Source organism: Phoenix dactylifera, chromosome 5, assembly GCF_051530095.1.
Source record: "Phoenix dactylifera cultivar Ajwa chromosome 5, Ajwa_hap1_PhDact_Kaust_v1.1, whole genome shotgun sequence".
NCBI classification, from domain to species: Eukaryota; Viridiplantae; Streptophyta; class Magnoliopsida; order Arecales; family Arecaceae; genus Phoenix; species Phoenix dactylifera.
The window spans coordinates 4,543,252-4,556,466 of record NC_143194.1 but is presented as its reverse complement, the minus strand read 5'-3'; the positions used below and the strand labels follow the sequence as shown (position 1 = coordinate 4,556,466).

Genomic DNA, 13,215 nt, shown 5'->3' with positions numbered 1-13,215 from the left:
ATGAGTTTTGCAGGATGCATTTCCTGATCTCAAATAAAGCATTTATGCCACTCATGCCAAAAAGAGGCATACTAATTAACCTCTTTCTCCATGAAATTAACTGGCTTAGAGATCATAATTGCATGATAAATATTTTTATGGTCCATGATCCATGCAACTCCATTCTCAATTGCATTTACGGTTAACAGGCTTGTTCTTATGATTCATACGTTGCAAAACATCATGAAAAAGCCATTAAAAAAAGATGACATGAGAACGATTGGAAGATGGAGAAAAGGATGGGAAGTCGTCGTTTTAGTCAAGGTTTTAAATCTTGTAGGATAGGATATCTTGGTTTCTCCATGGAACGGAACGCCCCACTATCCCACCTCATCTCGGCAATAGTCGTGGTTGAGAATCCCATAAGTACCCTCCTCTCTCCCCTTCTTTCCTCTCCTTTCCTTTCCTTTTTTTCTTTCTTTCTTTCTTTTCCTTCTTTCTTTCCTCTCTTCTATCTTACATTCCTTTCTTTCCTTTGCTTCTTTCTTTTTCTTACCCCTTCCTTTGCTTCTTTCTTTCCTTTTCCTTCTTCTTTCTCTTTCCTTTCTTCCTTCTTTTCTTCCTTTCATTCTTGTTCTTCTTCCGTCCTTTCCTTTCACTTTTTCTTCTTCTTTCCTTTCACTTTTCCTTTTCATCTTTCCTTTCTTTCTTTCCTCTTTTTTTCTTCTTTACCCGCATGGATGAGTTTCAGAGTCCCAATCCCGTCCTGGTCCCATTTTCTCACAAGAATAGGATGGGACAGCCAGGATGCCCCCCATCCCGCCGGGACTTAAAACGTTGGTTTTAGTTGTTAGCCGGTTGGTTTGGCTGGGCACATGCTAGAGGCTTCATCGACAAGCAGCCGCATTCCTCAACATGTTCTGGACAGCATCTTTTTTCTCATGATGGATTTGACAAGAATGGCCCCAAAGAAGAAGAGGAAGACTTTTATGGGTTCTTCGATGTTTTGGACTCCATAACTGACTTGACCATGTTCTATGTTTTTTTCAAGTCTTGCCTCATCTTCTTGTTTTCAGGCTTCCCTAACTCTTAATAAAAAAAGATAAAGAAGAAGAAATGACTTACTGAGCATAAAAACTAGTGAGGCTAATCTAAACTATTGTTAGAGTGAATCAAATGTAGATGTAAAATGAAACATCTGAACGAGATCTAATGAGAAGATATGCACATATAGCAAACAAGAATCAGAGAGAAGACCTTTTGGGTTGAATAGATTCAAAGGATAGGTTAAAATCGGATCTACATCTCAAATAACCTTCAGATTTGGATCCCACGTAGTAGATTTTGTATGTTGAAGTCTTAACACAAAGAAGCATTTCCATGCCCGTGTTTTCCTTTTTAAATTTCTTTTCCAATTAGACGAGAAGAATCTAACTCACCAACGTGAATCCCAGACACGGTTAAAAAGATGGAGGGTTGATGTTAGGTTGATAGAGGGTTGCAAAGAGGTCAGCACCTAGGACTGCCTAGGCAATTTGACAACCTTCAGCAAGGGCCGCAAAAGATGGATGGACATTAGGTAGGGGACTCATTGCGAAATGGCTGGAAAGGAGCGACGACTAAATTGCATATTGTTGAAACAAAAAAACATGTTAACATGTGGAAAAGCAAGAAATCACTAATTTATTGATATCTACTCAGAGAATGACTTTGTAATTCTACAATTTGTCTCTTCAGCTTTCTCCTTCAACTATCTACATTTTGCAACTAAAACAATATCATTTAAATAATTTCAATTTCAATATTTTCACAATTACTGCATGAACACATGTATTAAAAATATGAATGTTGTAACTTCTAAGAAAAGCCTGTATGTGTACTGAAATTCACATTCTTCTTTCCATCAAACTATAGTTCTGACCATTATGAACCAGATCACCAAAGATATTACTTAATAGGTTTCTACACTCAGGAACTCTTTTAGTTTGGACAATGCAGAGACACACTCATGTTTCAGACAAAATTTAATAGATGTCATGGGGTAGGGGGTAACTTCTAGGGTTGGAACTGTGGATGAAGAATACCACAAAGTGAGGCAGATAAACTAAATGATAAAACAAAAGCACAAGTTTCTATGCATCCATGTCTCGTGACAAAATCTAGATTTCTTTTTATCCAATAGAAGCACCCTAGAAGTGAAAAACCCACATGTTCTAAGCACTATAAAGTTGGAAACCAACACCTTCTTGTCCTAAAGAAGAAGATGTTTCAGAAGAAAGTACTCTCGATAAGAGAACTAGAAAATTGTTGGTGAAGGTTTTGCCCTGGAGGATATGAAGATGGACAAACCACAAAAGGGCTTGGAGATCAGAGAACAGTAATTTCAGAAAATGAGTAGCATGTAACAGCGAATTTCTCCAATCAATTCTTCCTAATGAAAGCATAAGATCCATATCTCTCCAAAGTCTAGGACAGTTTCTATAAGGGTGGAAAACTATTGACTACATTCTGCTAGTCAAATGTGAGGATGATGATCATAGTGAAATGATGTGCAGTGCCTAGCTAAGATATTTAGTGGAAAAATCATGTTATAATGTTAGTGTACAAACTGATACTTATTCCCTCCCAAAGCACAATGTGTAAGTCATGAGTTTGAATATATTGAAGAACACCCTTAAAATTTTGGTTTGTCATCGAAGATTTTTTCAAATGTTTCCTCCATGTCAAAGAAATTTAGACCTTACACAAGAAGGTCCGAATCACCAAGCTGTCAAAGCAACCAAGAAGTTGGAGTTTGAGCTACTTGTAGGCAAAACCATAAAAAAGAAAAAGATAGAGAATCTAAATATGTGTCAGGTAATACATCCCTAATTAGCATTGAGTTGGCCCCATGCAATGACTGTCATTGCTAATACTAGTTTATGGGAGCTTATTTCATAATTTCTTTCCCTTTAGTTGGATATAAGTCCCATGATGAAACAAGTCTTTTTATGCTTTTTGTTTAAATGTTATGAAAAATTAGAATTAATTATCTTCATATTAAGGTTGCAATTTAATGGAATTTTTCCATTGTAAATTTTGTTTTATTAAAGAATGAAATTATAATTGAGGTTGAAAGTTTAGGTCATTTTTTGGTGAAATCAGTATCTTTCTCAATCATGTTTGTAGTTTCCACAGTTAACGTTATGATCATCATGTTTTTCATGCAATCATCCTATTGTATGATGCATCACCACCCAACTAATTAAGATGGGGTTACAGATTCCAGCAAATGAAAATGGAAAGTTGCCAAAATAATGCAGGATTAGATTTTTCTCTGTGCAATCAAATCCTAGTTGACAAAACAGTCCAAATACTGAAACATTTGGATGAATGGCTACATCATTTTGGTGGATCACAACTGACCAAAAGGTCGTATGTTGATGCAACTAAAATTTTGGAGGTACAAATGACATCATCAACATGGATAACAAATCATCTTGTGCTCCTTGACATATGTTCATGGGCAAGGGACTACGTTGCAATGCATCATGACCATAATCTCTTTCTGAAAGTCCAACACGTGGACAATGAGGGAATTTGACACCCACAAAGAACAAACTTACCAAGGCCTAAATTTCAGGAAGGATTAATGCAATATATGAAGGTAGTTATGAGTGATGAGGAGTCATGGATGCTGACACATGCTCGGATCTCAAATCGCAATATGTGACAAGCCTTTTTCATCTGATGCATGACTATACAGAGTCCAATGCACCTCCTAATTGGTTGATGGAGCGATGATTAACTTGACTACCATCAAGAGTTGAGCTTTTCTAGTAGAATTTCTCAAACTCACTATTGCTGCAATGCTATTGAACATATCTTAAAAGGGCTTAGGCCCACTTTACAACCATGCCTACACGCACCCCCCCACCCCCCCAAAAAAAAAGAAAAAAGATAGCCTAAAATTTTGACATGGTTAGCATGAGTTAACCCTATCTTTGTCATTTAACAGAACAACAGACTACATATTGGAGAAAAGATAGAAAGGAAGAAACAAAGACAGGGAAGACTGAGAAATCAATAAAAAGAGAATTTTGAAATAACAATAGAAAATAAACTCTCGAAAAAGACAAACTCAACATGGAGGGTCACAAACAACCCTCCATGTGAAGGTGTGCCTAGGACTTTACATGCACGGTGCACATGTAAGCTTCACCTTGCACATATGGTAGAAAGATCCAGAAGGAATTTCCTCAGACTCCATAAGGATAAATGCAAGCCCATTATCAGGTCAATATCTGGTCATCAAACACATACATGCGCACACGCACACACAAAAGAAAAGAGGAAACACAAAAGAACACACACTGAGACATAAGGGCTAAGAGGAAAGCTATACTTTGCCTTCTTTCAACTCAATTAGTTGTGAGTCCAGTCATCAATCAACAAGTTTCTTGAACAATGCCCATGATATCTCATTTGTTTCAGCCCTCAATAGGTCTTGGAACTCCCCTGAATCGAGATATGCAACAAGGCTGTAACAACTAATACTTCTTTTGTAAAACCCTTGGTCTACTTAGTTTTATACATTTTAGTTAAAATATTCACCTCTATGCAAGATAAGACTAATTTATCTTCATCGAAATGCCTCCAAGACAAGATTTATAGACTTTGAGCAATAGCCAACACAAAATTACCGCACTAATAAGGTTTACAAAGACGCATAACATTGAATTCATTAAATTTTTAAGCCTGAGAACATATCGCTAATGAGATTGATTGCTTTGATTTTCCTATTTAACAGAAAAGTTCCACACAACCATGCAACTAAATGTCTCCATCCTATCATTAACCAAATCTGAGAAACAGAACATAAAGGAATTAAAAATGTTAAATTGGAGAGAACTGCATTGGATGAAGTGATCATGTCAATTTTGCGGGATAAGCACTAGATTTAAGAGGTACACATAATGATATCACATAATGTGTTTAATTTGTCATGAACTAAATATTCAGAAAATCTATGTAATTTTTCGCTCGAATATCAAAATTTGCATCATGATATCACAATCACTTCCATACACTAAGTGCATTTGATTAAGAACTACATCATACAGCACTTAATTTATGTACTTAAACACAAAAAGAAAATTGGACCAGGCTTTGATACTTTGCATACCTGCAACAAAGTAGTCCATTATTGTTTTACTACATGAAATAGGAGGGATGAAGTTTGCTTTATTTTCATATGAAGCTTCTAAATCTATACCATTTTTGAACTCAAAATTTGAAAGAATTTTAAGTTTTCTTCCATGAAATCATAAGGAATATCTATTAGCCTTGAAGTTATGTTTAGCATCATGATTGTATAGGCATAAAAACCACATTATGCAGCTATGATCTCAGAAATAACACAAATCGTTCATGGGTGAAAATTGAGTTGTGTGGGTCCTGGAAGATTGACAGGGCGAACTGCCAATTTTCGGATCTTATTTGTCCAATTGACACATCCGAAGGAATCAATATTGGACTTTTGGATCCTTACCTATTCATGTGAGGATTGGTCATTTTATGAAATATCTCAAAGATCTATTGTTGATTTGTCAATCTTCAAAAAAAAAAAAAAAATCAAAGTTCCATCGTTGAGTGCAAAATAGGAAATTCATGGAAAATTGCAATCCCAGCCATGTGATCGTGCACCTGCTTGTCTTTATCGACATGGTTTTTTATTTGAATACCTAGAGTTAACTATCAAGACTTTGGGCTATCTAGAAACATACTTCAAGAAATGGTTCGTGCATGATTGTTACTAGGCGAAACCCAAGATTCTCGGAAGGGCAAACAGGGGACAAACCTAACCTTGGCAATTTTGTTTTTTTGTAATTGCCAACTCAAGCCGTTTACCATTGCACTTGTCTTGCCTGGCCCCATCATGATTGAATAGGCATAAATGACCTAAAGAGTAAACGTAGATAATTGAAAAATTAGAAAATTGAATACTTAAAAAAAGATGTTGATTCTTCATATATTACAGCAAGGCATCACTAATATGTTCAAATTTAAAATTAAGATCCTCATGAAATCCCTCAAGATGGGGCTCTAGGTGTTCCCACCACCCATGGCAAAATTGTTCTCCTATATAGTACAAACAACATTGAATTTTGTTTTAGAAAAATCTCAAAACCTCCCATCTTGCTATGTCCAAGCAGTCAATCAAAGATACCCATTGAACAAAGCTTCTCCATGCATAAATCATCTATTTTGTGCACCTTCATTTCCAATAACATATGTGTCTTTATCATAAGCAGTAGCTTTGGCAACTGCCTCGGCACTTAGAACAATGTATGCTAGCTCACCCAACTTTTAACACATACTGGTGTAAATTCTTGCTTTTGATATCTACTTGCCTTTGCACACACTTTCCATTAATAATGCAATACATGTACCATGCATTGTGGATTCTGTTCATGGTCATCTAGCTAAAATCTTCCTATTTGAACTTGTTTTCCATTATAGAGAGCTATGCGGAAGATACATTAAATGGGCCAAAAGAACAATGCAACCTTGTATGCATGACTTGAAACCGCTTCAATCTACTGTAATGAAGGTCTCCTTATATCTAATTCATACCCATGATTACTAGAATTACTATATACTCTTTCACAATTTCCTCATGATCATGGAGAAAAGAACCTAGGTCAAGGCCCATAATCCATCCAGAGTAATCTATCTCCATTGTCATGGTAGATCCCATGGGTAACTCCTTGTCTTAGTTGTCCAAATGACTAGGTTGTAAGGTTTAAAAAAGCCCAGTGTCAGTTTCAGCAAGACCAAACTAATTTCATTTTGATAGTTTTGGCAGATTTTGCTCTTGCTTTGATTAGATATAATGAACAAATCCAAATACATGTATAAAATTACGAACTAATCAAGAAAACAAAGAAAAATGAACATATCAAAAATAAATTAGGCATAGTTTTAAAATATATTATATTGTTTGGGAGCTTTGCATGTAATGTTTTGGTGGATTGGACTACAACAATCAAAAATTTAGATCAGAAAACTAAAATGTTCGAAAAAGAAACAGGGTTTGGATGTAAAGAATTTTTTTCTTTTGTTTTTAAGGTTTTGGAACCAGAAAATCAGAAGAAAATATTGTTTTATTTTTTCATAGCAATCTAAAATATGACAACATAAATTTTAGAAGATTTAAGCTCTAGGATAGACAAAACTATGTCAAAAATTTACTTTTCTTGTATTTCCTTTTGAAACTTAACATTGAAATGCATCCAAATATTCTCCAAAGTTGCAAAAAGTTCAATCTAGACAAAATGCTTCTCAACATTTAAATAATTAAGAAAAGAAAAAAAAGATTATATACAAACCTCATATGAAGAATAAATGTTGGTCCAATAAGTTACTTTTACTAAAACTCCCAAACTAGCCCAGTTTCAGATCGGTCCAGCCAAAACCAAAGGTTTCAATTTCAAAGTTTCGGGTGAAACCTCAAACCATGATCTCATCCACCAATTTGCCAGCAATTACTTCAAAAACTATAGTTTTGAACGGATGTCTTTACTCCTTCAACAGCTGATATGACTCAACATTGTAGTAGTGGGAAGCTATTCTTCCCTTCATAATGTAGCACCTTTATCTCCTATATGAGAATATTCATTGGAGTGCTCTAGAAGGTAGATTTGCCCATAGTATCTCAAAGCCAAAACATAACTATCATGATACGGTTTACCAGAAACTTTATGTACAAAATCACACACCAAATGCAGTTACAGAACTTAAGAAAAGACACATCAAAATATCATAATTTGGTCGAGAAACATGAGCAAAACAAATTATAGGATACCATGAAAAAATTAAGATACAATGATAATTACATGTTATAAAATTTCAACCATGATCAACATGTTTATGCAAGGAACTTTGTACAAAATCATGCACCCACAAAGTTGCACAAAAGAAAAAGCGACAATTTGGTGGAGAACATGAGCAAAATCAACTAGAGAAACATCATTAAGAATATCAATGAATTATCACAATTACGTATCAGAAGAAAATGTCAGAACAAGAAGGTTAGACTTCAAATAATGTGCATCAAAAAAAGATTAGGGGTTGCAGAGGTAAAGGACAAGTGACAGTTAGAGATCTGTAAAACAATATAGTTTGCCTTCAATAGGTTAGTTGTGCAAGAAAAAAATGGGCTTACCAGAATTTTATGGCTATTTATAGAACAATAAATATTGTCAATCAAATCATCATTCAGGCATTAGATGGTACCAGTAAAGGAAATGTTGGATAATTAATATCAGCTAATTTTAATGGACAATAAGCTTGTACTTTCTTTTAGACTTGAGTGTTCAAAAACAGTTTTGGCACATTGACCAAGACGAAACAAGCGTCTAAATTACACTTCTTCCTATTGAATGCACATAACCAATTTACGTTATTCAATACAAAGTACACCAAGATTATGACTCAACAGGTCAATACGTCTAGACTTTCATTAAGGAAATTCAACAAGACACTTAGTTTGAAGACATCTCACATTTAATATAACTCAAGCTTTTAAAAGATCTCGCTGTATACATAGTATGCTGGCATGTTGAACTTTAACAACAAATGAGGCCCATCACATAAATAGGCAAATGAAACAAGAATCTGAACTAAATTCAGTCTCTCGCTTCACCAATACTCACACTCACACCAAAAGCTCGCTTTTCAAGAAGAGAAGCATTTAAAATTTGAAGTATGCAGTGTAAGTGTGCAAAGATGAAGAAGTTCTTTCGGTGCAAAGATGCATTGAGGTTGCACGCATGGCTTCTTCAATGTAAAGCTGAGGGTTGGTCTTGCTAGACAGTTCTGCAAACGGAAATAATAAAGATGAATATGTGCATTGTGATGTTGGTAAACTCCTTGCTTCAAGAAGTTATGTTGGATTATCAACCTTAAGAAGGCCAAGATTTAGAACATATTCAAGAGTAGGTAATGTGTAGCAACAAAATCACAACAAAAATAATTGATGGTTATACAATGGATCACCTTCCCTCAAAAACACTTGTGGGTGAACTTAATTCTATCGGGTGCAAAGAAAAACTTTACTGTTGAGTATGGAGCTAAGTTAATAACAATGAGCACAGTCAATCGTAACAAGCTCTCCCAATATATGGGATTAATTGATAAGCGGCTGTAAGATGTCCTCCGTTTGTTTGTGTTTAGCATATTTTGCTGGGATCTATCTTCACTCTACAACAGGTGTGGCATGAGTGATGCACCATATAAAAAAGATAAGATAAACATTGCAGGCAGCAATGCCTTGAACAACTAATCAACATGAATATTGGATACAATCACAAGGTGGTGGGATTTTTAGATAAAGCAACACTTGCAGTAGGTATATTCGTGTCATGTATGTTGGTTGAGGTCAAGCTACATGAAGCAAAAGAATGAAAGATATGCACATAAGGTTATAAAGAAGTCCATTTCTTATGACATGAACTTCAGAGATTATTTAAAATATGTTGGCATCCAAGTCAACCAGTATGCTGAAGTTATCAGTGACCAAGATTGACCAGGTTCCTACATCATATTTGAACGATCTTCTTTATTAATGTGACATCAGTATTTAGGGTAATAGAGAGCATATTGGAAGCTTACTACTTAGTTGTAGTTGCTTTTGCAATGGAATCAGAAAAATTGTAAGACATTAGTCAGCATCCAATTTGGTAGTTACTTTAGCAATGGAATCAGCAAAACTATAAGACATTAGTCAGCATCCAATTTGGTTCATAACTTGGAATGTATCAGATGTGCAGTTTGATATTTGATATGGCAGAACATAAATTTTTTGATAAATAATATATCCTGAAATATGTCCTCAAGTCATCAGTCCTTTGGCTGAAATAACTATGTTGCTTCGTAATCTATAATTATTTCTGCATAAGATGGAGTCTCAACCAAAATTACCAAGCAGCTGAACCCACCTAAGTCTTGGCATCAGCACAAAAAACATTCTACACATAAATATAGTAGGAGCAATGTGCATGAGAAATCAGAGAAAAGGCAGATGCCATCAGTAACTAAAAGAATTGTATATCTTTTAACCAAAGGATACAAGCCTGGGAAAAGGGGAACTCTTCACAACATCCGCACATTAATAAGCCAAGAAATCAAGAACCCTCACAAATACATGCCATATACACAAAAATATATCGAAATCCAAAGGTTGATGTAACAAAACTTACCTATTACTCAAAATGATGTAATACCTCCGTGGTATGGACAGAATCAACAGATAAGCATCTATAACAGAAGGGGGAGATCAAGTTAAATCCTTATACAGAACATTATTGATGGGGAAAAGAATATGTAAAGAGTAGAGAAAAAAAAAGGCATTGTAAGACAACAGTTCATCAGTTACCTTCATCTAGATACATGAAACGAACAATACAGCCACCAGCCCAAAATGGTCAGCAAGCTTGAAATTGCGAAGTCATACAACAAGCACAAATGGCAGATCAGTGCTTTTCCACTGTTTCTTCTGCAGCACCCTGATTTTACTTGCTAGAGGATAGATGACTATAATATTCAGTGAAGTCTAAACGGAATAGGAGGAACTTCAAATCAACATGTTGCTGCATAGGCAACTGAGAAATAAAAGCATCGAGAGATGCTGAGTACTCTTTCGCAATTGTGTCCAAGTCTTCATCCATTATCCGGAAGAACTCTCTGGCTAGCTGTATCATGGCTTTTCTACCCCCATCAACCCATGAACCTGGCTCCTTTGATTTTGACCTTGATTTACCCCTCCCTCTGTGAATTCAATAAAAAAGTTTATTTATATCAGCATAAATATTTAGGAAAGGAATGGAAAAAGGATTATACAAAGTAGAATCTACCTGAGTTGCAACTCATTTATACGTTCAAACCATCGGTCATGATGACTTCGGAAACGCAATATGAGGTCAAAGAGCGTGAAGAGAGTTTTAATAATGTCTCGAGATCTCTCCCCAAGAAGAGATTTCTCCATAATTGAATTAAGATACTTATCATGTGCTGCTAGAAGATCATCCAAATCTTTTGCAGCATCCATTTCCTCTGAAAATCGTGCCCATGAAACCTCAAGGACCTCAAACATTATGTAGTACTGGAAATTGGTGACAAAATGATTCATTTCACTCCAGAGAACTTGGCACCTTCGCAGCACTGAGACAAATTGCATTTTGACTGGACCTTCTTTTGCAAACGAACAGGAAATTATACAATTGGGTTTCATTGTCTTCCACACCCCAATCAAAGCATGCTCGACCCGTTTAAGCTTCCACAGGTAATTGAAAATTTTGAGGTACCTCTTCATGACAGACGCTGTAAACACTGTGTCCAATGGCACTCTCGCATCGTATTCCAATGAGAACACATCCCATCCTCTGTCCCCATCCCCGTGCTCCATCATCTTGACCTTCAGCCGGTCAAGGATATCGCGGTCATCATATTGTGCATTGGATGCCCGGATTGCAGTCTCAAGAAGCCCTGCTAATTGGAATGAGCTGATGGTGTTGGCTGGCTCCGACAGCTCAGGACCTACAATATCCATCAAGTACTGGACAAAATCACCCTGCCCAAGAAGCAAGTACCTTTTAATCGCGAGGCAATGATCCTTGAATCGATACCGATGGTGGATTACATCCATTAAATGCTGATCGATCCGCTTTGCCGCCTCAACCACAAGAGCTTCCAATGCATCAGTCTCACCATAACCCAGCCCATCCCTCCTTGTGGTGGTACCAACATGGGCTGCCGCCTTGGCGGAAGCATCAGCCCACCCATTATCCTCGCAGCACACTCGAAGGAAATTAATTGATTTTCCAGTCCTCAGAATTCTCTGTGCTAATGTTGGAGAAATGAAAGAAGGGAGCATCACAGACTGGATCCGATAACCTTCTTGCCATAAAGACTCAGCCTTTACTGGCTGGCTGAGAATGAAGAACTCAGCAAAGACATCCTCCAACTCCCCTTCCAAAACCCAGCTCTGGACCATCTCAAACAGAGGCGAGCACACCCTCCGGAGGAGCCGGCCCATGAACTCCTGGACCAGTGGATCCCCATGCTGGGCTTGCCCATGAATTGCTCCGGCCATTGCCCCACCTCTCAAATTTCTGCACATATCAACGAGAACTGCCATCAGCCGCATCCTAACCATCGGTTCAGCAAGCCACACTACGAGCCTTCTCAAGGAAAGGTAGTTCCCTGGCACTCCTGAATCACTGCCGGCCGTTGGGATTGGGTTCAGAGACTGGGACTCAAGCACAGCCAAGAGCTTGTAGTAGTCCGAGAGCTCATCCTGGAGGGCGGAGCAGAAGGCTTGGCCGACGGTCCCGACCTCTCCGGCTGGGAACTGACTCATGCTCTCAGTGATGTACCCCCTAACCTTTCTGAATAGCCATCCGAGCTCACATAGCCTCCTGACCATTGTCCTCGTGGACCTCGGCAGCTTGAGAGATTCTGGCAGATCGTAGCTGTCCGACGCCTTGTCGAACCTCACATACCGCCCGTCTATCCCCTGGCAGGCATAGAGGACGTCCCTGACGAGGGCCGACTCCGAGACCTCGGTCTCCTCCATGACCAGATCCGCGTACTCCCGGAGCGCGATCTCGCGGATGTTCTCCGGATCCTTGGAGACAAGAAGGACGCCGCCAGAGGAGGCTAGGGCTTTCTTGGTGGGGCGGGCGGGGTGGGGGTCGAGGGGGAGGGCGGGGAGGCCGCCAACGGCAGGGGCGCGGAGGATGGGGTCGGCGCGGCGGCGGTCGTCGGAGAGGGACTTGAAGAGGTAGAGGAGGGCCCAGCGATTGCGGACGGAGCCGGGGCCAGAGCGGGCCGCGAGCTTGGAGTGGAGGTCAGCGAAGGCGAGGGCGTCGGCGGATCTTCCGGAGACGGCGAGCTGACGCTTGATGGACTCGGCCATGGCGGGCTCGTCGGGGGCAAGGGAGGGTGACATGCGGCTGGAAAGAAGGCGGTGGGCGTAGCGGAGGGCGTGGGGGAGGTCGCCGGAGGGGTCGCCCGAGGGGGAGGGGGAGCGGGTGGAGAGGAGGCGGAGGACAAGCTCCTTGACGAGATCGAGGGTCTTGGGGTCGTCCATGGCCGCCGGCGACGGAGATCCAGGCCCTAGGGTTTCAGTGACGGGTTTGGCCCGTTTGGATCTTTTTTTTTGTTCTGTTTTTCTGTTTTCGGTGGGGTTTTTTC

At 38.7% G+C, this 13,215-nt stretch overlaps 1 protein-coding gene across 2 annotated transcripts; it reads right to left on the bottom strand.

Moving 5' to 3' along the window:
- Positions 1-8,504: 8,504 nt before the first annotated feature.
- On the bottom strand, positions 8,505-13,215 carry SPC98 (spindle pole body component 98). Of its 2 annotated transcripts, XM_039129416.3 has the most exons (4): positions 10,875-13,199; positions 10,397-10,788; positions 10,221-10,278; positions 8,505-8,838 (listed from the first exon to the last, which is right to left on the bottom strand). In XM_039129416.3, the coding sequence occupies exons 1-2, from the start codon at positions 13,109-13,111 to the stop codon at positions 10,533-10,535; spliced, it is 2,493 nt and encodes an 830-aa protein (XP_038985344.2). In that variant the 5' UTR covers positions 13,112-13,199; the 3' UTR covers positions 8,505-8,838; positions 10,221-10,278; positions 10,397-10,532. The 2 variants fall into 2 exon arrangements, with proteins under 2 accessions (XP_038985344.2, XP_088577569.1); XM_088721443.1 differs by lacking the exon at positions 8,505-8,838 and having other exon boundaries at positions 10,028-10,278; positions 10,875-13,215.

What these genes read in the sequence shown, in the direction of transcription:
- SPC98 (XM_088721443.1), bottom strand. Translation starts at nt 13,111, where the DNA reads ATGGACGACCCCAAGACCCTCGATCTCGTCAAGGAGCTTGTCCTCCGC. An exon ending in ATAAATGAGTTGCAACTCAG is followed by an intron (nt 10,789 to 10,874) that starts GTAGATTCTACT and finishes TTGAATTCACAG; the next exon opens with AGGGAGGGGTAAATCAAGGT.